The 23,861-nt window shown below is 37.3% G+C and overlaps 1 protein-coding gene across 4 annotated transcripts in view; it reads right to left on the bottom strand.

Annotated features, from left to right (window-relative positions):
* Positions 1-1,217: 1,217 nt before the first annotated feature.
* Positions 1,218-23,861, bottom strand: part of CEP152 (centrosomal protein 152) — a 104,175-nt gene continuing 81,531 nt past the window's right edge. For 2 of the 4 annotated variants that reach the window (XM_047766419.1, XM_047766420.1), the window contains exons 21-27: positions 22,816-22,957; positions 17,618-17,785; positions 14,012-14,111; positions 13,366-13,469; positions 5,995-6,151; positions 5,648-5,751; positions 1,218-2,569 (exon numbers count right to left, since the gene is read on the bottom strand). In XM_047766419.1, the coding sequence (XP_047622375.1) occupies positions 1,533-2,569; positions 5,648-5,751; positions 5,995-6,151; positions 13,366-13,469; positions 14,012-14,111; positions 17,618-17,785; positions 22,816-22,957 (1,812 nt within the window). In that variant the 3' untranslated portion in view covers positions 1,218-1,532. The remainder of the gene's footprint in view (positions 2,570-5,647; positions 5,752-5,994; positions 6,152-13,365; positions 13,470-14,011; positions 14,112-17,617; positions 17,786-22,815; positions 22,958-23,861) is intronic. The other 2 variants (XM_047766421.1, XM_047766423.1) reach the window with 1 other exon arrangement.

Below are 23,861 nucleotides of genomic sequence, written 5' to 3'. Positions count from 1 at the left end.
ATTGAAATTATGAACATCAAAAAGAGATTAAGGATATGACAAAAGGAGCGGAAAGCAAGAAGATTTCCATTTTCAGCCTTGATGTTGAGGGTTTAAGTACCTGACAAGAATTAAAAATAAAAATTAAAAAGAAGGAGAGCAATGAGCTAGATTCTAAGTTAAGTTATATCTAGGGCTTAAAATGATCAAGCACCAACCAGATCCATGCAGAAGATAAATTCGGCTGGTTCAGGGGTTTTCCTAGAGTGAGAAATAACACCCTAATTGTTGGGAAAGAGGCATTCTATCCTCAGAAATACAAGATTTTGAAGAGATGATATGTTCCTTTCTCCAGCTGCATGTCACCTCAAGCACGGAAATCCAGTGCTAATTTTGAGGCTTATCTATATCTGGTCACCAGTTATGTTGATAGAGTTTTTCAAGCCCTCAAATGTTCACTTCTTGCTTTTAGAGGCGATTATCAGCAGGGGGATAAGCATCTTGCTACTCATCCAACCACCACCCAAGTTAACCTGATGAATATATACACTGGATCAACCCACAGATACAGTCCATAATACTATACTGGGGGTGAGAGATATGAGAGAAATCTTTGGTGTTTTTAGAAAGTACTTGCATATACCTAACTCTTTAATATCCATCTCTAGGAATCTGAAAAAGAAGCAACCATATTTAGTGATCATTCATTTCTGCATTGTTTATAACCTTCAGTCCATAGCTATACTAAGCCAATTCTGCACTATAAAGGAACAATAAAAATCTAACAGTTTAATTTTTTTTGCTAGGCCATAAAGATTATGATTTCCATTTTCAAAAAACAATATTTCAGATGAAGGAAAGACTATGGAATCATAAAAGAGGCAAAGAAAGTCTCTGGGTGTCACAGGAGATTTGAAATAAAAAAAAATGCCAACTAAAACAATTCAGACTAACATCTGAAATAATACATAGGATAGAACTATATATTTTGTGGCAATCCCCACCACATTTCTTTTCTACCAACTAAAAGCAGGGATCAAAATTTTGAATAGATTATTTCCAGAAAAATTATGTGTAGAGTAAATCTATAGCCTCATTAAAGACAACTAATTTCAAAAATAAAACCTGGCTTATCATACATACAAATCATTAAGCTTTGTATGTTTTTCTGGATGAATTTCAAATATGTCAATATAACATTTTTACATTATGAATTAAAAAATAATTCATAACAATTCTACAGACCATACACAAGTTTATTTAAATAATTTAACACTGCACAGAGAGCTAATTTTTAAGTACAAAAATAGATGGTTAAGCAACCAAATACAAGCACCACACAGAAGCAGATGACACATACACCATCAGCCCTTTGGGAGATTAAGGCAACATTAATATCTCAAGTAATTTTATGAGAATACTTTACTCTTACATTGGTCAGATGTTATTAAAACATCTCAGAATATGCAGATTCCCACAAATTTTTCTGTATGAAGTCTTCCCTTCCACTTTTCTTGTCAAAAGATTAATGATTCTTCTTAAATATTGTACAATTAGTCTAGATTGACAAATGGGCTATCAAAGCCACTATCCTGTTGGCTACACAGAGGAGCGATTAATTTTCTTGAAGGCTGCTGACATACTGCAGATGGTACTGGACCGCCCAGCTTTTTAAAATCTGACTTTAATATGTTAGCCTTCTGATGAGGTAGGTGTCCCAGAGTCATGCTGATCTTCCCCGGCTGGGAATATATGGTTTCTTCTGACAGGTCTGGAGTATGACCACTCTCGTAATTCATAGGTTGACGAATCATATTCTTTTTCTCTGAATCTGAAAGACAACTGGCTGCTGAAAGCTGTTGGAAATGAACAGATTCTGCAAGCAGATCCAGAGTTTCTTGTGGCCTATCATGCAAAAACGAGGCTTCGTGACTGTTACAGGGGAGAGTGGCACTGTTGGAATGCCAGCCTACAGAGTCGCTAAGGTCCCCTCCATCCTTGACTGGAGCTTCCTTAACACCTGAACTTTGACTTTTCTCAGCTGCAGCATTTTCACTTTCCATTAGGGGATTACATTTATATACTTTTAAACCAAGTCTTTCATTAGGACTTCGAAAGGTTATATGTGTGAATTCAGAATCAGAAAGACTAGGGGTATATCTAGGTGAGGTCTTATATCTGCAGAATCCAAGAAAGGGGTGTGCGGCTGACTGCTGGAGTGATTCCGAGTCCGTATCGCTGAGGAGGTCCTTCTTGTGCAAACCAAAGCCTTGTTCACCTTCACAAGGAACAAACTCAGGAGAAATATTCCTTGGCAAAACATCTACGTGTTTGTGACTGTTATCCTCAAACTGAAAGTCTGAATGTGACTCTTTGGAACCTTCATGCTTTCCGTCCCCATCTTCTGTGTCCTCTAACCGCCTTCGTAAGTTACAAACAGCCCTCCTCTTAGGAACTTGGTCACACATACCTTTGGGGAGAGTTTTTATATTGTCTGATTTGCTTTCAGTGTGACACGGTATATTCTGATTCACATAATTTCTTTTTGATTTTTCAACTCCAGTCAGCAGCTCTGAAGTCAGGGGCCACGCTATGGTATAAAAGGAAACACAAAATTAGGGGAAAACAAATTTATAAGGAAATTAACACTGAAAGAGGAGGAAAAATTTTTTTATGATTTTATATATTTTCAAGAGATACAAAGATATTTTAATCATTCTCAAAGAAAACACATCAATGCTGGACATTTAAAAATATTGTCTTACATACCTCTGTTAGATAAAGTAGGGTAACTGAGGTATTGAAATCTGATATATTAGTATCATTATCCATCTGATCTATGATTTTCTGCAACAAATGGTACAGCATTTCAAAAGCCAATGGCAACATTTCCAATCTTGCTCTGATGTCAAGTATGGAGGTTCTGATGAAGAAAGTTTGCTGGGAGAACCCTACCCCCAACTTCCCCCACAACCCACTCACAGAGTTTCAAAGCTAAAATAGTTCCTGATTTAATTAGCTAAGACAATAAGTCTGATCACAGGCAGATGAGCCACACAGCTTAGAATCAGAGGCCTCATATCTTGAAGTAGGGTGCCTTGGTCCATAAAGTCCATGAAAAGGGTTTGCTTTTGTTGGGGACATTATTTGCAGTTGCCCCGATCTAGAAAACGCTTGTTTGCCACTGCCCTTTGGTATCCAAGGTTCACATCACCATAATTTACACAGAATAATCTTTGTGTTTCAGTTTGAAGAATGTTTACCAACATCAAACTCTGGAATTCCTAAACAGTCTGAGCTTCAAGCTTCCCACAAGTTCAAAAACCCCATTTCCTCACAGATATGTTCAAATCCCCCCGGCATGACTCAGAATTTACTAATTTTTTCATGTATTACTACCAGCTTTTGCTCTATATATTCTACAGTTACTTTACTATGAACAGAAAGAATTCATTTATAGCTTCTTGGAAGGCTGTTCCTTTATCATTATCAACTATCACTTTGGTCAGTTTAATGCTAACTTTAATTTACCTAATATTGCATTTAACTCTATAATTTATCTAATATCAACCAGTGTTGATTGACATTGCTTGACATAGCACTCTCCAGTCCTTTATTTTGAATTTTTGATGATGTTTTATCTGGAATAACATATGTCTAGAATTTATATAACTGTTTGAAAACTGTGGTCTTTTAATGAGTTTAACCAACTCACGTTGAGTGTGACTGCTGATGTTTCAACCTACTATTACTTTCTATTTACCTATGCTTTCTAGATGTATTTCTCTTCTTTCTTGATTATTAGATTGAAAATGTTTTCTTCCAGGTTTTTCTACTACCTTGAAAGTTACGTATTTATTAGTTTGCCTTAAATTTTTATACACATATTTAAACTTGTATTTTTCTAGCAATCTCTAGAGTTATCAGTATCTATATCATCTCTGAGAAAATAGAATAAATCTTAGCATCTTGTTAGTTTCCTCTACAATCTCCTCTTACATCTTTGAGAATGTTATAATTTTCTAACAATCTCAGATTCTGTGGTTTATTCTATTAATTCTACTTTGTTAGGTATAAGTTCTGCTGGTTTTCTTTTGCTTTGTCTTGTTTTGGGTTTGGTGCCTTTTTTCATGGTGCTGACTTTTTACAAATATATGGTAATTCTTGATTGAATGCTTATCTTTTAGATTTCTGAAGTACAGGAGCTGTGCTGTTTATTTAAAAGAGCTGGAGAAGGATCCCAGTTTGTGAAAGGATTTGGTGAAACTGGAGGTATCTGTGGAACCGAGTAGATTTCCAGGGAATGGAATACCAAGGAGGAGATGATGAATTTTTTGACTTTGATGACTACTAGGTAGTCGACATGGGTCCGGCAAAACATGCCTCACCATCCAGAGTTCAACCCAAGGAGCATACCCATGGTGGAATGCAAACAGATCACTGCCTTACAACTGAACATTTCTGGAACTTAATCCATGAGCACTGGATATTGAAAAGGAAACCAAAATAAAAACAGACCCAACCCTATACTTTGGTTTGTCAGTGTCAGCGCAGCAGCCTACAAATAAGTTCCTAAATGCCACTTTGGACTAATTTAAAAAAGAATCTCAGCTTTTACTTTTATTTGATGATGAAATTGGTTGCTCTTGTATTTTATGAAAAAAATGATTTTTTTTAACCTTCATACATAGGAGCAAAAATACTTTCACTGCTGTAAACCTTCAAAAGTTAATAGAAATGATATCATTAAAAAAATAATAATGATTAAAAAAAAGATTTGGGAGTGAGAGTTCCTCTGTGGCATAATGGGTTAAGAATCCAGCATTATCACTGCTGTGGCTCAGGTCGCCTTTGTGGCAATGGGTTCGATCTCTGGCCCAGGAACTTCCCACATGCCACAGGCACAATGGGGAGGGAAAAAAAAAAAAAAAGTATTGGGAGTGAAGTGGGAAGGAATGGGCAGCAGGGTAGGAAGACCTAATAGCTGGTACTCTGGGCATGTGGGCTCTCAGTTCCTCCCTGGTATGGCCAGCCATCCAGAGCACTGCCTTTATCCCAGAGTGTCTGTTTCTGCTGCTCTTACCCAGCTAATACTGGACTTAGGGAAGGGAGAGGAGGAGGAGTAAAGAGGGTGACCCCACGTGGTTACAGCAGCTCTAGAACACCGGCTAATTACTCCATTGGTATCCCCTAGGCTTACTACTTCTCCTGGAATATTTACATGCATTATGTGCCTAACCCTAACCCTACAGTTTTGATATTGTTCCTGCTTGTAATTATCACCTTGTAGCAGTTTTGAACTGAGGTTTCCATCTTCAGTCTTATACTGTCTTCTCTATTTCAGGGGTTCTTCATGGCCTCTGATTTATCGATTGTAACTTTTAAAAGCTGAGTTATACCTCCTTCATTTTCCCCTTATTTGTTGTTGAAAATATTTCCTATCATTTCTAGTGATGAAAGCAGAAATAGGAAGCTGGTGGGCATGCTCAGTCTGCCTGCTTGAGCTGGAAACTCTACTGTGCTTTTTAAGTTTCTGGATTAAGTAAAACACAAATACAATTTGGTAAATTAACTCATTCCTTACATTTCCCCACTCTCTTTACTAAAAATATTAAATATCTAAAAAAGAGGGAGAGAGAAATCCTTCAAATAACTCATTTTGGCATACCTGACTCTGTAGTTTTTCTCTGGGATCTATGAGAAATCGGTGTTTCCAGCAATTTCGCCATCATAGCAAGTTTGCTAGCAGCATTCATAATCTTTTTCTCAGCTCTGTGGGGAATTCCAGAATATTAAATTAATACAGTTTATAGGAGAAGACAAGTTTCCTTAGCCCCAGGATTTCTCTTTTCCTAAGTGCTCTGCCACCATTTAGAGTAGCACAGACATTAAGCCTCTTAACACCCAAGGACTGATTGTGTAGATATAGTTAATTCTGTGGCTAAGGAAAATGCTTAGATAATGACAACATGCTGTCCTGATACTCTCAGGACACTCTGCTTAGACAGAACTTACCCTTCTTCTTTTCCATCATCCTGCAAAATTTGTTGAAGGCAAATCAAATAATATTTGCGCATCTTTCGGGCGGTTTCTTGACGTTCTCGCAAAACCTCCACTTTTACCATTTCTGCAGCTCTCTCCTTACTCTCCTGAATATAACGAAGCATGTCACCTGGGGGCAGGGAGAATCCCCACAAAATGCATGTTTATTAGTGGTTCTTCCCAAACAGAAGAGGCAGACTTCAGACCAATTTTCTGGGAGATGAAGTGACAAGTGACAGGAGGTTTAGTTTAAAAGTTATGGTTTTCTACAATCATTAAAATGGAATATTTCAGGTTACCATTTTGGTAGACTCAAAGGAGAAGTAATGTAAAAATCCTTTTAGAATGAAGGCACATATGGTAAGGAGACATAGCCTATCCCCTAGGGAAATTGTCGTATTTTAAAACACTGAGGCAAGAAATTACCATTAATACAAGGCACAGAAATGTATGCATTTCGATTACATATTATATCTTAAAATGAGAGAAAAAAAGAAATACACAAAGAGAGAGAAAGAAAGAGGCAATATGAGCTGGAGAGGCTCCTACTCTTCTGTGCACTTGTGCTATGAAAATCCATGTCTCATTATTTATTTAATTCTTTCAGCAGCACTTAAGAGTATCCTATCAAATATACACTACAATCCATGAGAATTGGTACAAAATGCTACTGCAGGGGAGAGATGAGATTCATGCTGCCTGCTGAAATTTACATTTAAAACAGTTCACAGATGGGAGGGGGAGGGAGTGGGAGGGATCAGGAGCTTGGGCTTATCAGACACAACTTAGAATAAATTTACAAGGAGATCCTGCTGAATAGCATTGAGAACCTTGTCTAGATACTCATGTTGCAACAGAAAAAAGGGTGGGAAAAAAATGTAATTGTAATGTATACATGTAAGGATAACTTGATCCCCTTGCTGTACAGTGGGAAAATTAAAAAAAAAAAAAAAACCAAAACCAGTTCACAGCTTTCAGTTTTCCTTTATCTTTAACTCAATGTGCTTTGATTGGGACTACAACTATTTAAGATTAACATTTTGTCCTAAATCCAGAGCTACATCCTACCTCTAGAATATCACCATCCCTCTTATATTAAAGATTCCAATTCATCAAGGAATCTCCCTTAAGATCAATAAGCTCCTCCTGAAAATTATACATTCTATGCAAAAAATGCTACATGGAAGACTATTTTTCATCATTTCATGTGGGAAAATTTTAAAGAGAATACATGTCAAAATGAAACATCCAACCAACTTCTAAAATGTAAAACAATATACATAAACATAGAAGTTACTGAGCTAGAATGGAAAAAAGGCTTCAAGTTTCATTTTCCAATAATATAGTTGTTATCAAAAGTTACATTTCCTTTCTAGTAACATGGGCTCTATTAGCACCAGCAACAACTAAGAAGCACATTCTCTTTTCTGCTACTGAGAGGGCTTTTTAAAACATCAACACCATGATTCTGATGATCTACCAATTATATCTGGAACTTGAGACCTTTCCCACTCAATGTTATAAATGAATGCAATTTTAGGAGGTAAATATAAATTTCTCCTACATAATCAGGGGTACTATTCTGGACATATATACTATCTATGCAATGTTACAATTAAAAAACAGAAAGTATTCTACTGGGAAAACATAAACCACAGAAATGCTCTGCAGGTTATGATGCACCACTAGCACTAAGGAGCTGATAAACAAATTTGCATCTTTGACACATCCATTATGAAAATAAGAAGAAACAACAGAACAATTCCTAATGACATCTGTTTTCTATGGTCATTAAAGGTTTATGGAAGAAAGTAATAACTACTCATTTAAAACTTGCATGACACTTTCCTTGGTACTAGTTATTTATGAAATTTTTAGTAATATTAGTGTCCAAGAAGAGAAATCTCGAGGTGGTTCAAGACGGCGGTGTAGGAAATTCTGAACTCACCTCCTCCCATGGACACACCAGATCTAAAGCCACATGTAGAACAACTGTTTCTGAAAAAAGTCCTGAGAACTAGCAGAACAGCCACTCCACACCAAAGGATAAAGGGAACACATCAGGATGAGTAAGAGAGGTAGAGACACAATCTTGTCAAAACCTTCACCCCTTGTACAGTGTCCTGCATTTGGGAGGAATATCGCAAAAACAAATCTTCTCCCTAAGGGGCAAAGAGTTTGAGCTCCACATCTGGTGCCCAAACCTTGGGACCTATACCAGAGAGATGAATCCCCAAAATACATGGTTTTGAAAACCAATGGGGCTTATGTCCAAGAGATACAAAGTGCTGCAGGAAACTGACATTCCACGCTTACAGGACTCATGCAGAAATTCACACATCTTGGGAACCCAGTGAAAAAAGAGAAGCATTAAAAATTCCTAGATTGTATGTGAAGGAGATGCACTTGCTGATCTTAAAGCATCTTCCAGAGGGTAGAATCTGTTAGAAAACTCCCAAGGAATAGAGGTGCTGGCAGGAACCATTTTTGCACTCATCTTCTGCCTAACTAGTGCTGCCCCTTGCAGGGACCATTTTTGCACTCTTCCTCTACCTTGCCAGAGCCATTTGCTCCACCCCTGCACTTCCCAGTGGCCCCACCATACCAAATCCAGCCAGATGCTCCACTGAAGCACACCACATCAAACCCAGCAGGTGTGCAGAGTCCACACGGGGGATAGCCCTTAAATACCTTGCTCTGGTGGCTAGACATCTTACATTTCTGGGCCCCATAGGACTAAAACGACTGGAGAGACAATTCTTGTCAAGCTACAACTCCCGGTGCACTGCACAGACAGCAGACTGAAACACATACCAGTCTTTCTGTGACTATTCCTTTAAGACTCAGAAGATAAAGAGTGAGTGGGCTTAAATAAGTAAAATCAGAAAAAAAAAGAGAGAAATTAAAACTGATAGCAAACAAATAAAAACAATAAGAGACTTTTATGAATAATTATATGCCATCAAATTGGATGACCTGGAAATAATGGATAAACTCCTAAAGTGATATATTCTTTCAAGACTGAATCAGGAAGAAACAGAAAATCTGAATAGACCTATTATTACTAGTAAGAAGATTGAATCAGTAATCAAAAATTCCCAAAAAACAAGAGCCTAGGACCAGATGGCTTCACTAGTGAATTCCACCACACATTCAAAGAAGATACAATATCTACCTGTCTTAAATTCTGCCAAAAAAACCACAGAGGAGGGAACACTTCCAAACACATTTTTACAAGGCCAGCATTACCCTGATAAGAAAATCTGACAAGAACACTAGAAAAAAGAAAATTATAAACCAGTATTACCGATAAACACAGACACAAAAATACTCAAAATACTAACAAATCAAATTCAGCAATACATTAAAAGGATCATACACCATGATCAAGTGGGATTTATTCCAGGGATGTAAGGATGGTTCAATATCCACAAATCAATCAGTGTGATATACCACATTAACAAAATAAAGGATAAAAACCACATGATCTTCTTAATAGATGCAAAAAAATCATGACAAAATATAATATCTATTTATGATAAAAACTCTCAACAAAATGGTACAGACAAAACGCAAAAGCCATATATGACAAATACCATATTCAATGGCAAAGAGCTGAGTGTTTTTCTCCTAAGATCAAGAATAAGACCAAGATGCCTACTCTCACAAATTATTCAATATAATACTGGAAATCCTAAGAAAGCAAGCAAGCAATTTAGGTAGGAAAAAGAAATAAAAGCTATCCAAATTGGAAGAGTAGAAGTACAACTGTCACTATTTGCAGATGACATGATTTTATATATAGAAAACACTTAAGACTCCACCAAAAAGCTGTTAGAACTAATAAACAAATTTAGTCAAGTTATATGGCACAAAAATCAATATAAAAAATCTGTTGCCTTTTTTTTTTTTTTTGTCTTTTTAGGGCCGCACCTGTGGCATATGGAAGTTCCAGGCTAGGGGTCAGATCAGAACTGCAGCTGCCAGCCTATGCCACAGCCACAGCAATGCAGGATATGAGTCATGACAATGCCGGATCCTTAACCTAATGATCGAGGAGGCCAGGGATTGAACCTGCGTCTTCATGGATGCTATTTGGGTTCACTACCACTGAGCCATGCTGGGAACTCCTCTACTGGTTTTTATATACTAACAACAGCAAACTATCACATAGAGAAATTAAGAAAATCCCATTTACAATTTCAACAAAAAGAATAAGATATATTAGGAGAAATTTAACCAAAGAAGTGAAAAACCTGTACACTGAAAATTTTAAGACACTGATGAAAGAAACTGAAGAAGACCAGAATAACTAGAAAGATATTCTATCCTCATGGATTGGAAGAATTTGTATTGTTAAAATGCCCATGTTACCCAAAGCAATCTACAAAGTCAATCCCTATCAAAATTCCAATGAGATTTTTTCAAAGAAATAGAAAAAAGAATCCTAAAATTTGTATGGAACCACAAAAGATCCTGAATAGCCAAAACAATCTTGAGAAAAAACAAAGCTGGAGGCATTGCACGCCCTGGTTTTAAACTATAGTACAAAGCTATAATCAAAACAGTGTTGTGTTGGCATGAAAAAATGACAAACTGATCAATGGCACAAAATATGGAGCCCAAAAATAAACCCACTCACACATGTCGATTAATTTATGACAAGGGAGTAAAGAATATACAATGGGGAAAGGACAGTTTCTTTGATAAATCATGAGAGGAAAACCAGAAAGCCATATGCAAAAGAATCACACTGGATTCTTATGCCATACACAAATCAATTCAAAATGGATTAAGGACTTGACTCTAACACCAAAAGCCATAAAACTCCTAGAAGAAAACACTGGCAGTAAGCTCCTTGACATTGGTCTTAGCGATTTTTTTTGGATCTAACTTCAAAAGCAGTGGTAATATAAACAAAATGAACAAGTGGGACTACATCAAACTAAAATGCTTCTGCACAGTAATGGAAGCCATCAACAAAATAAAAAGGCAAGGTACTGAATGGGAGAAGGTATTTGCAAATTATATATCCAATAAAGGGTTAATTTCCAAAATACATAAAGAACTCATACAACTCAATAACAATAACAAAATCTGATTAAAAGATGGGCAAGGATCTGAATAAACAAGTTTCTGAAGAAGACAGAGTTGGCCAACAAGTATATGAAAAGTTGCTCAACATCAGTAATCATCAGGGAAATGCAAATCAAAATCACAATGAAGTATCACCTCACACTGTTAGAATGGCTATTATCAAAATGACCAAGAAGTTTGGTGAGGATGAAACATCACTAAATTCTGGTGGAGAAAAGGGAAACCCTATGCATTGCTGATGGGAATGCAAATTAGTACAGTCATTATGGAAAACAGTATGGAGATTCCTCAAAAAAACAAACAAAAAAATAGAACTACTATATGACCTAGTTCCACTTCTGGGTAGTTATCAAAAGAAAATGAAAACACTAATTTGGAAAGATAGGTGTGTGCCTATGTTTGCTGCAACACAACAATAGGGAGTTCCCGTCGTGGCTCAGTGGTTAGCGAATCCAACTAGGAACCTTGAGGTTGTGGGTTTGATCCCTGGCCTTGCTCAGTGTGTTAAGGATCCTGCATTGCCGTGAGCTGTGGTGTAGGTTGCGGATGTGTCTCGGATCCCGAGTTGTGTGGCTCTGGCCTAGGCTGGCGGCTACAGCTCCGATTAGACCCCTAGCCTGGGAACCTCCATATGCCATGGGAACGGCCCTAGAAATGGCATAAAAGACTAAATAAATAAATAAACAATAGCCAAGATATGCAAACAACCTAAGTGTCCATCGATGGATGAATAGGTAAAGAAGATGTGAGATAGATAGATTATATATATGTGTGTATAACTGTCAGAGAAAGAAAAATACCATATGATTTCACTTATATGTGAGATCTAAAAAAAATTAAAACAAATGAACGGAGTACAGACTGGTGGTTGCCAGAGAGTAGAGGATAGGAGAGTGGGCAAATGGGGGAATAGGGTCAATAGGTACAAACTTCTGTCATAAAATAAGTCATGGGGATGTAATGTATAGCACAGTGACTATAGTGATTAATACCGTACAGTAGCGTCGCCGCACCCCCTCCAAACCTTATCCACAGGGGATACATTCCTAGACCCCAAAAGGATGCCTGAAATCATGTACTGAACCCTATACATATTTTTTTTCCTATACATACATGCTCATGTTAACATTTAATTTACAAATTGGGCACAATAAGAGGCTAAAAACAATAATAATAAAACACAGCAATTAAAACAATACATTTAATAAAGTTATTTGTGATTTTTCTAAAAATATCTAGTAAGTGCAATAGCACATATTTAATGTCTTTTCCATTTTAGCTTAGCACTTATCCTTTGCTGTGCCCATAACTTTTGCAGTTTGAGGTGTGACAGCAAAACTAGCACAAATTTCTTTTTCTTTCTTCACAGTCTCACGGATGGAAGATTTGTTCTTATTGTAGATCTCAGCAACCTCAGCCTACAAGGTTTTTTTTCCCCTTTCCTCATTAAGTCAAAAACTTTCACTTTTATACTTAGAGGAAGCACCTTATGGGTTTGCTTTGGCCTATATAAATGACCAACACCCCTCCTCTTGAGCTTTGGGGCCTTTATTAAGTAAAATAAGGGTGATGAGCGCAAGTGCTGCAATACAGTGACAGTGGATCTGATAATCGAGGTGGCTACTATGTGACTGACAGAGATTCACATCTGGAGGCAGATGCAACAGGATGGTCTGAGATTTCATCACACGCCTCAGAACAGCCTCTGATGTACAACTTATTAACTATTTGTTTCTGAAATTTACCATTTAATGTTTTCAGACTGCAGTCGACTACAGGTAACTGAAACATGGAAAGCAAAACCGCAGAGATTGGGAAACTACTATAATGCTTATTTTGTAACTTTGCAAGGTGATGGGGAAATGAGACTTGTGGTGATCACTTCACAGCATATATAAATATCGAATCATTATGCTGGATACCTGAAACTAACATAGTAGTATACATCAATTACATTTAAAATAAATAAATATATGTATATATTAGTGTCCAAAAAAACCCAAGGATAATTAACAATAAAAATACCTCTATCCTCACTCCACTTTCAAAATTTGGAGGGCAAATTCCAGATTTACTTGGGTAAGATCCTCCATTATGACATAATTTAGAAAAACGATCAATAATCTCTTCTAAAAACAGGTAAGATCTCAGAACAAGGCAGTTCAGAAAATTCCCAAAAATTATACTGCTAGTTACAAAAAAGACCCAAACCACCTTAAAATCTTAGGACTCTCTTTAGGAACTTACGCTTAATTTTTTTTACAGCTTTAATGTACTGCCCACGAAGTTCTTCCAAGGCCACCCTATTGCATGGTATGCAAGCATTTTCAATGGCCCCTTCTGACAGTGACCTAAAAACAAACCAAAGATTGTGAAAATAGAGACCCTAAGTGAAAAAACTCGTTCAAAAAATATATTTACCTATTCCAATAAAATAAACTGAGACGTGCTAAAAAAAAAAAAATCACATATGAAGATCTTTCCTATAGTTTAGAAGAAAAATGCGAACAACATAAATGTTATGGTTACCTAAATAAATCATGATAAATCACATGATGAAAATCTATGCAGCTATTGGAAAGCATATTATAGGAGTATATCTAATGATGTGGGGTGTTTATAAAATATTAATAAAAGGTTATGAAATAGCTTATACAATAATCTCAATTTTTAAAATGTGTCTATGTGCATCTATAAAGAGGCTTAAATGATATAAAATAAGAAGGATATCTATCTTCTGGGGACAGGGTTTTAGAAGATTTTCTTCTTTTTTATTCTTTTTGCTATATAATAGTAATTGATATTCTTGGTTCTATAATATGATATGATTAATATTTTTAAAAAGGAACAATACTTAGAAATAAGCCATTTCTTGGAAATAGTAAAAGTTTACCTTGGTGGTAGTGTTTTACAAAGTGTTCTCAGTTCTTCCAATTTATTCTTCATGTCATTGTTTTCTTCTATTAATTCTTCAACAACTTTACTATTCTCTTCTAAAAAAGAAAGTTTATAGTATATCGGTCAATTAATCTCTTTTTCTCTCAGTCTCTTTCCCTTAAATTGCTAGCACGAATGTTTATAGAGACTGTGGAATTTCCAGTTGCTCCTTGTTCATTCATTCCCTGATAAACCCTAATCTAACCACTCCCTGTTCTGTTTTCATGGCACTTTAACTCCGTCTTCAATTTTTAGCTTTTTTGTGTTACAAACTGTCCTACAATAAATTTCCAGTTGTTATATAGGCATGCGTTTGGTTTCCAGTTAGACTAAAGCCCTTAGAAACATAGTAGGTTTTCTAATTCCACATCCCTTGTGGACCCAGGTATACAGCCTATGCTCTCATAAATGGTCATTGAACAAGCACCTCAATACAAAATTAAAAAAAAATTTAAATTAAGTAGTTGCATTTTCAGAAATAATTTAAGATCCTCAATTCTCTGAACTTTTAAAAAGAGACTGAGGTGGCTGATGGAGTCCATGTGGTAGTGAAGACAAAGCATGAATTTCGGAGTCAGATAGACACAGGGTTAAATCCTAGCTCTGCTTCTTTCTTAGGCTCATAATAACATAACATAATATTCATATAATCTTTCTGAACCTGAGTTTTTTCATATTTAAAATGGGGATAGTATTACCTACCCAGAAGATTATAATGGAAAAAGAAAGAATAGATGCCTAGCACCTTATACAAGGCCTGCTATATCAATGTTTAATAAATATGAACATGGCAGCCCACGTTTCCTGCTATGTCTCCCTTTCAACACACCCTGTAAGATGGGAAATGAATCATTCTGTTCCCCCAGTTTATACATTTCTATACCACTCACCATTCTTACTCTATGACTTTTCAATAAATGATACCAAGACAGTGGAAAATGGAATTTAAGAAACAAAAAAGCAACCACAACAGCAAAAATATAATCAAATGATAATTTAGACTAAGACAAACACTGAAATCAAACTATCAAACAACTTAAATTCTGACCCTGACCTCTTTTATCAGCCTGCTGTTTTAAGCTAACTACCAATTTTCTTGGATTATTTCTAAATCCACAAATTACAGAAGTTATCAGCCTCAAAAGGCACTAGGGAGAATAACCTACACATGGTGCCAAATATTATTGAAATGTATAAATAAAATGTATGGTACCAAGTATTATTATTTAAAAATAAAAATCACATCCAACTGCCCTTGTCATTTTATTATCACACTTTACAATAGCTACACTGTATCTACATTTACAGTTGGACAAATTTATTCTCACTCACTCTCTTGGCCTCTAAAGAGCTAAGCAATCACCATAGGAATTGCAGTTGTTAAAATTTTTATCACAAAATTCCTAAGACCTTTTCTTGCCTTAAAGAAATTATTCTTGATTTCTAACAGACTTAGGAAGCAGTAGGTGGAAGCACGTGCCTTCTCTCAGGCAACAGTATTTACCAAGTGTGCTCTAATGCCAGGTACCGGGCCAAGTGCTGTGACAGGATTTGATCCTGGATGATGAATGTTACAAAACTTGTAGGAGAAGTTCCCATTGTGGCTCAGTGGTAATGAGCCCAATTAGTATTCATGAGGATGCAGGTTTGATCCCTGGTCCCGCTCAGTGGGTTAAGGATCTGGCATTGCCATGAGCTGTGGTGTAGGTCGCAGATGCAGCATGAATCCAGTGTTGCTGTGGCTGTGGTGTAGGCCAGCAGCTATAACTCTGATTCAACCCCTAGCCTGGGAACTTCCATATGCCTTGGGTGCAGCCCTAAAAAAAGAAAATAATAATAATAATAATAATAATAATAATAATAATAATAAAATAAAACTCAAAGGACCCGTGGGGCATATACAACAGAAGAACCCAGTCAAGCCCAGGGTAGTTAGCTCTCGGAGGAAGTCATGCGCCAGGAGGTTGAACGGTAGGCTCTAGCAAGCAATGTGATCAGGATGGGAAGACACTGTGGTAAAGGAAGAGATGCAAAAAGGTCTGGAGAAAAGAGAGTGAAATCCACACCACAGCTCTGTGAGGAAACAAGAGGGCTTGGGGGAGATGCACTGAGGGTCTGGCAGGTGTGGGAGGGCTACCACACAGCCAAAGGGCTTCTTAAACCATGTTAAAGTGTTCATATCTCATATCTCAGTGGCTGGACAAGCCACTGAAGGGCTTTAAGCAAGAGAGTGTCATAATCCCATTTAATTTTTTGAAAGCTCATTCTAGCTGCCCAACAGAGAATGGACTTCAGGGGTCAGACTGGGAGCAGAAAGAGGTGACTGTTGCCCAGGCAAGTGATGGAGGTGAATGTAGAAAAAAAAAAGTGCACCTATCCACCTGGTCTTTTCTGGATGATACATTATTTGGGACCCTTGCATTCAGTTCTTCCTTCAGTCAAACATTTATGATGTTTGGTATGTATGGGCATTACAAGGAAAAACAAGGTAAGACATATCCCTTATTCTCAAAGAATGTATAGATTAGAAAAAACAGTGGGCAAGGAGCCAAAAAGTTAACTACAGAATTTTACTAGAGGAAGAGCCAAGTGCTCCAGGGCCACACAGAAGCAGCCTGTCTAACCCACACTGGGGAAAATCTAGGAGGGCTCTGCAGATAAGGGATTTCTCAGTCGGATCCTAAATGATGAGGAAGAGTTAGGTCAGAGCGAGAATGAGAGGGGAAAGTGGAGGACAGAGTGACAACAAGGTCCAGCAGTAAAAGCAAATTCCTGACCAGCTCAGGAATCTGAAATATTTCAGATGTAAAACGTAAACAGCACAGGGTACAAGTGAAGAGTGAAAGGTAAGAGAGAGCAGCCTGGTGAGCCCAGGAGCTTCCGTTCTTCAAAAGGATGATAGGACATGGCAGAAGACAGAGCTTTTAGCACAGCTTCCTGACAGTGCTGTGAAGAATGGACGGTAAGGAGGCCATATCAGACCCATATGTCTTTGTTCATGTCTTCTCCCTCTGCCTCTCCCTTCTCCCTACTTAGATATTTGCTGTTCTCTTTGGCAAATACCATCATACTACAAGGTTTAGTTAAGCCTTCTTTAAGAGGAGGAAGAGTTCATTACCACTCTTTCTTCCAGGTTTACATGAACGTAGTGCCAGTGACACTGAGAGCTGCAATTATTTATTAATCTGTCTTTAGTTCTCCTTACTTAAAGATAAGTGTCTTGCAGGAAGGGAAGAGCATCCTGCACATGTCCATCAGAGGTGGAATTCCATCTGAGGTATTCATTGCTGGATCGCCAGTGCTTAGAACACTGCTTGACACATATTGAGCACTCAAAAGCTATTCAGTCAAAAAGAGAAGGAATGTGACCTTTTAATCAGAGCTCCAATTTTCCTCTTGAGTTCAGTAATAACAAGATGGTTAGTTAAAAACAAGGTCCAAATTAGTTTATAAAAATCCCCAAAGAGAATCAGTGCCTACATTAACTAAAATGTCACATTTGAACATTTCAACAAGGATCAAAGAGATTTATACTGGTAGTAGTGCTACTTGAAATGCTAACCTCCGATTTTTTCCACTACAGCTTTGTGCTTCCTTTCTAAATGCTGAAGATGCCTACAGCATTTCTCCAGTTTTCTTTTCAGATCTTGACCTTCCTGCTTTGCCTTTTCAAGTTCTTGGAAGCAGTGTCCACAGCATGAATCTTTAATTTCAAGGATCTTTTTCTTATCTGCAAAAATTAAATGATAGCAAACTTTTATATATCAATTTAGACTAAGAAAAGGAAGGAAGGAAGCCAGATGACATGACTCAAGGCCACAATGTAACTGAAAAGAGCATGATGCTTAAAAGAAAAAGAACTGAATTTAAATCCTATTTCCACTATTTTCTGTGTTTCTCAGAGATTGTATTATGTAACTTCCCTAAGACATCATTTTTTTAGTATGTAAAATTGATAAATGCCATCTATTTTAAAAACTGCTATGAAATACAATGATCAGATCTTAGATCTACAGTTCCCTACTAAAAGGAACCAGGCCTCTTTAAGAAATGGCTGATACCAGTACTGAGGCAGGGTATATACAAGATGAAACTAGAATATTTCACTATGCCAGAAAGTAAGAAATTATTAAAAAATACTGGCTTGTCACAAGGACACAAGAGCCAGTTTGAAGGGGCTCTACTCGCTAAATCTGGAACAATTTGCTACTTAGATATGGCAATGAATTATAAAATACTGAAAAATGGGGATTTGAGTCACACCAATCCTACCAATAATGGGATGGATGGATAGAGAGATGGATAGGTAGGTAGGTAGGTGGACAGATAGATAAATAGACAAATAACTATACAGACAGACTAGAGAGGAGGACTCTCAGTGATTAAAAACATACCAAATGCCAAATGACAAAAGTAGAGGTAGGTTTGGAGGTGGAAAAATTATAATTTTGCAACCACCATAGTACAAGGTGGATAAAATAAACATCATTAATGATTGCCAAACATAAGGAAAAGTTTAACGAGGAGAAGGACATCATCATGTTCTTGAAAGTGTCTCCCCACAGACTGCTTATTAGTTGTGTGGGGGGATAAAAACACAGTAATTATACAGAGAAGAAATCAGACACCTTGACAAGGTGCTCAAATGAACCTCACCAATTAAGGACAAATGGACATCATGCATCTCAGATGTGATAACACGTCACCTGGGCAGAGTTCCAGCTAAAACACCACCCCCAAATCAAATGACAAAGAAACATCAGACAAACCCCAAGTGAGGAAAGTTCTGTTAAAAGACAGGAGGTTGGGGGTGTCGGGGAGAGCGAAGAATATGTTTCTCGAAAATATCAATGTCATAAAAGGCAAAGAGAGGCTGCAGAAATACCTGAGATTAAAGGAGACTAAAGAGATGTGACATCAAAACGCAAAAGCCGACCCCAGACAAAGTGCTATACAGGAGAGGGAAAATGCTGTAAAAGACTTTACTGGGTCAATTGACAAAGTCAGAATACAAACAGTAATTTGACCCAATACACATTTTCATCTAAATGTTATATCTACTATGCTAATAAGATACTGAAGAAAAGTCTCTCTTTTTGGAAAAATACACACTGAAGTATCTGGGGTATTAAAGGCTACCGAGTAACTGAAAGGGCACAATGTGTATAACTTATCCTCAAAAGGTTCAGGAAAAAATGAAATATTCACAGACATGTACACACAGAGGAGCAAAAATGGGGTAAAATGTTATCAGTAGGTACATGTAAAAAAAAAAAAAAAAAAGGAGTTCCCATCATGGCCCAGGGAAAACGAATCCTACTAGGAACCAAGGGTTGCGAGTTCAATCTTTGGCCTCGCTCAGTGGGTTAAGGATCTGGTGTTACCATGAGCTGTGGTGTAGGTCGCAAATGTGCTCGGATCCTGCGTTGCTATAGCTGTGGTGTAGGCCAGCAGCTACAGCTCCGATTCGACCCCTAGCCTGGGAACCTCCATATGCCATGGGTGTGGCCCTAAGAAGGACAAAAAGACCAAAAAAAAAAATAGGTACATCTAGGTAAAAGGTATAAGTGTTCTTTGCAACTATTTTTATTTTTTGCAACTTTTCTACAAGCTTGAAATTGTCTCCAAATGAATAAAAGATTTAAATGTGTCAGTAAGTACAAATGCATAAAAATTGTTTGGCACAGTACCTGCATAGAGCAAGAATACAATAAGAAATAGCTATTGCTATTAGTAATGTATAGAATTTATACAATTTAAGTAATATAAAAAATGATATAGAAATAGATCATTATTATGAATAGAACTGATATAATAAAGCAGAAATACAAATTGGCCCAGGCTCAGAGGCCAATATTCAAAATGTTGATATAAAAACATTGGTCCAGCAATAATTATTCTTAGCTCTCTTATGACTTTTCAGTTTCATTTAAATGATGCTATTTATTTATTTATTTATTTTACTTTTTAGGGTCACACCCGAGGCATGTAGGTTCCCAGGCTAGGGGTCAAATGGAAGCTACAGCTGCTGGCCTATGCCACAGCTCACAGCAATGCCAGATTCTTAACCCACTAAGCAAGGCCAGGGGTCGAACCCACAACCTCATGGTTCCTAGTTGGATTTGTTACCGCTGTGCCATGATGGGAATTCCATAAATGGTGCCATTTATGTTTATAAGTATCAAAGGATTTATGAGGCACCATATTTGTACCATACATGGCACATATATTTAAGATACTGTGTTCTAAAATGAGAAACCAGCAAATGCCCATTGACAGGAGAATGAACTATACTATATTCACATAATGGAATACTATACAGCAACGAAAAATGAATGAACCAGTGCTATATGTATTAATAAGGACAAATCCTAGAAGCTCAATATTAAGCGGAAGAAAAAACAAGTTACAAAGACTTTATAAAGACAATTTTTATACTGTTGAAAGACAAATTAAAGCCATATCTTTTTGAGGATACTTTAGTCAAAATATAAAGGAAAGTAAGAAAATAATTTTTTAAAATCAGGGTATTACCTCAGAGTGTGGGAGGTTATAGGATGGAATTATGGTGAAACACACAGGGGTCTTCAATATTATATATGATGTTCTACTTCCTAAATCAAATAGTGGGTTCCCAGTTGTTAGGTTCATAACTTAACATGTGCATTACATATGCTCTTTGCATATATCAAGTATTTCATAATTAATGTATAAATTACATTTTAAAAAGATATTAGGAGACTATAACTAAACCACCAACAGTGAGACTCTGGTGATAAGACTGTAAAGGACTTTATCACTAATGTATGTTTTGGATTTTTTTTTTTTTTTTTTTTTTGCGCTTTAGGGTCACACCTATGGCATATGGAGGTTCCTAGGCTAGGGGGTGAATCAGAGCCAAAGCAACGCCAGATCCTTAACACACTGAATGAGGCCAGGGATCGAACATGCGTCCTCATGGATACTAGTCAGACTAGTTTCTGCTGAACCACAACAGGAACTCCTGGTTTGGATTATTTAATACTCTTTTTTTCTTTTCTTGCGGCCGCACCTGTGGCATATGGACGTTCCCAGGCCAGGGGTTAAATCGGAGCTGCCACTGAAGCCTATTCTATAGCCATGGCAACATGGGATCTGAGCCACATCTTCGACCTATGCCACAGCTTGTGGCAATGCTGCATCCTTAACCCACTGAGCAAGGCTAGGGATAGAACCTGCATCCTTAGAGAGACAATGTCAGGTCCTTAAGCCACTGAGCCAAAGGGAACTCCATACTTTCTGATTTATGAATTTGTTAATGTGTTTATTTTTACGGGGAAAAAATTTTTAAATAAATCCTTTTATAGGCTGATTTGTCCTAAGTCAAAACTAATTTTCTTTCACAATGGACTTAGCAAAAGCCAAAAAAAAAAAAAATCTGAAACTCTTTTCTATATATTTCATAAATTAGAAAATAATTCTCAGGTTATTCCAAATATAGCAACACTTATAAAATGATATTGAAAATTAGGAGGCAAAATACAAATTAAGGTGGTACTACCCTGCACCTAATTGGCAAAAACATATTTTCAATCATAGAGAACCTAGCAATAAGGGAAAAGGGCCTCCAGATGGTGAGAAAAAGAACTGTCAACTTACTTATTAGAAAAGGCAGAGGTTCTCTAAGACTCTGGTAATATGCCTACTTATTTAGAAATAAGTGGAAACTAAGGTTATTGACTTCATACATATGATTTGCTCCGGCAATGCTTAGTTCTTTTCCAGGTTACAGTGGAGACAGCAGATAAGAAATAGAAAAAGTATGAATGGTTTGTATGTGGAAGGAAGGGGCAGGTCAATGTCCTAAAAGGACGAGAGCTTACAAGGACTATGGCAGTTTCTGGTTCAAAATCTCAGGGAATATAGACAGTCTAAGCCCATATTCCCCAGAGAGCTCTGAATCCTTCAAGGGTTGTAGTTGAGTGCAAGAATTCTTTTTCATACTGACCACGCTAAGTCACTAGGTAAAAGTTAAACTATTAACTCATCAAATATTCAAGGAACATAAATTATGTGCCACTGTTTACTGAGTGGTGGAGTAGGAGGAGAGAAAAACACATCCCGGGGGAGTTCCCTTCAGGTTAATGAACCCAACTAGGATTCATAAGGATGTGGGTTTGATCCCTGGCCTCGCTCAGTGAGTTAAGAATCCAGCGTTGCTGTGAGCTGTGGTGTAGGCCAGCTGCTATATCTCTGATTAGATCCTTAGCCTGGGAACCTCCATATGCCACAGCTATGGCCCTAAAAAAGCAAAAAGAAAACAAAACACTCCCAAGCCTCAAGAAACCCACAAATAATCACCAAACACTTAATACACTTCAGAAAGAGTCTATTAAAAATGGTTGAAATAAGTTCCAGTCAATTGAATGGAAAGGTCTTGGTAACTTGGCAATTCTCTTATGTGTATCTTGACTTCTCAACAGAGCCAGCAAATAGAAATATGACTGCATGACAAAATTCTCATTATTCTTTTTACAGTAAGAGGCACTTTTGAATGGAGGGACAACCATGAAAGGATCAGAGGAAGAGGACCTAAAGCAAGGCTGTCATCTAATGCAAAATGAAACCAAGGGGGAAGACACAGGTTAGACAGGAGCAACAGCACACATTTATTCCCTCATAAAAACCATGCACGTCTTTCTCTTCATTTTATCCTCAGAGCAACCCCCAAGAATGTGATTATGGATATTGCAAAGACTAGAAGGAACAAAATTCCATTACCAGCTTCTGCTTCTGCCCCTCTCACAGCCAGGGACTGAGCACGTTGTCCAGAGGCAGGTGTGGGGAGGGCGACCAGAGCTCCAGGGCCGCCTCTACCAGGGATCTCTGTGGCAGCATCCTTGGAAATCTCAGTCATAGTTATCTGAAACAGATGATCTTCATAGTTAACGCCTAGTAAAAAATCTTTGCACGGTTCTCTAATTTGAAATGCTGCAGCCCCTTAATCTGCTGTGGCACAAGGGGATTCCAGTGGGACATTCTTTTAAAGTAATATATTTTCAGTAACAACGGACACCACAGAAATACAAAGGATCATAAGAGACTACTATATGCAACTATATGCCAATAAAATGGAAAACCTAGAAGAAATGGACAAAGTCTTAGAAAAGTACAATCTTCCAAGACTAAACCAAGATGAAATAGAAAAGATGAATGGACCCATCACAAGAACTGAAATTGAAACTGTCATTTAAAAACTTCCAACAAACTAAAGTCCAGGACCAGATGGCTTCACAGGTGAATTCTATCAAACATTTAGAGAAGAGCTAACACCTCTCCTTCTGAAACTATTTCAAAAAATTGCAGAAGAAGGGATACTCCCAAACTCATTCTATGAGGCCACAGTCACCCTGGTACCAAAACCAGACAAAGACGCCACAAAAAAAGAAAACTTCAGGCCAATATCACTGATGAACATCGATGCAAAAATCCTCAACAAAATACTAGCAAACCACATCCAACAATACATTAAAAGGATTGTACATCATGATCAAGTGGGATTTATCCCAGGGATGCAAAGGTTCTTCAATATCCGCAAATCCATCAGTGTGATACACCACATTAACAAGCTGAAGCATAAAAACCACATGATCCTCTCAATAGACACGGAAAAAGCCTTTGACAAAATCCAACACCCATTTCTGATAAAAACCCTTCAGAAAGTGGGCATAACGGGAACCTACCTCAACATAATAAAGGCCATATATGACAAACCCACAGCGAACATCATTCTCAATGGTGAAAAGCTGAAAGAATTCCCGCTGAGA

This window comes from Phacochoerus africanus, chromosome 2, assembly GCF_016906955.1.
Source record: "Phacochoerus africanus isolate WHEZ1 chromosome 2, ROS_Pafr_v1, whole genome shotgun sequence".
Classification (NCBI taxonomy): Eukaryota; Metazoa; Chordata; class Mammalia; order Artiodactyla; family Suidae; genus Phacochoerus; species Phacochoerus africanus.
This window is presented reverse-complemented; position numbering and strand designations above follow the sequence as displayed.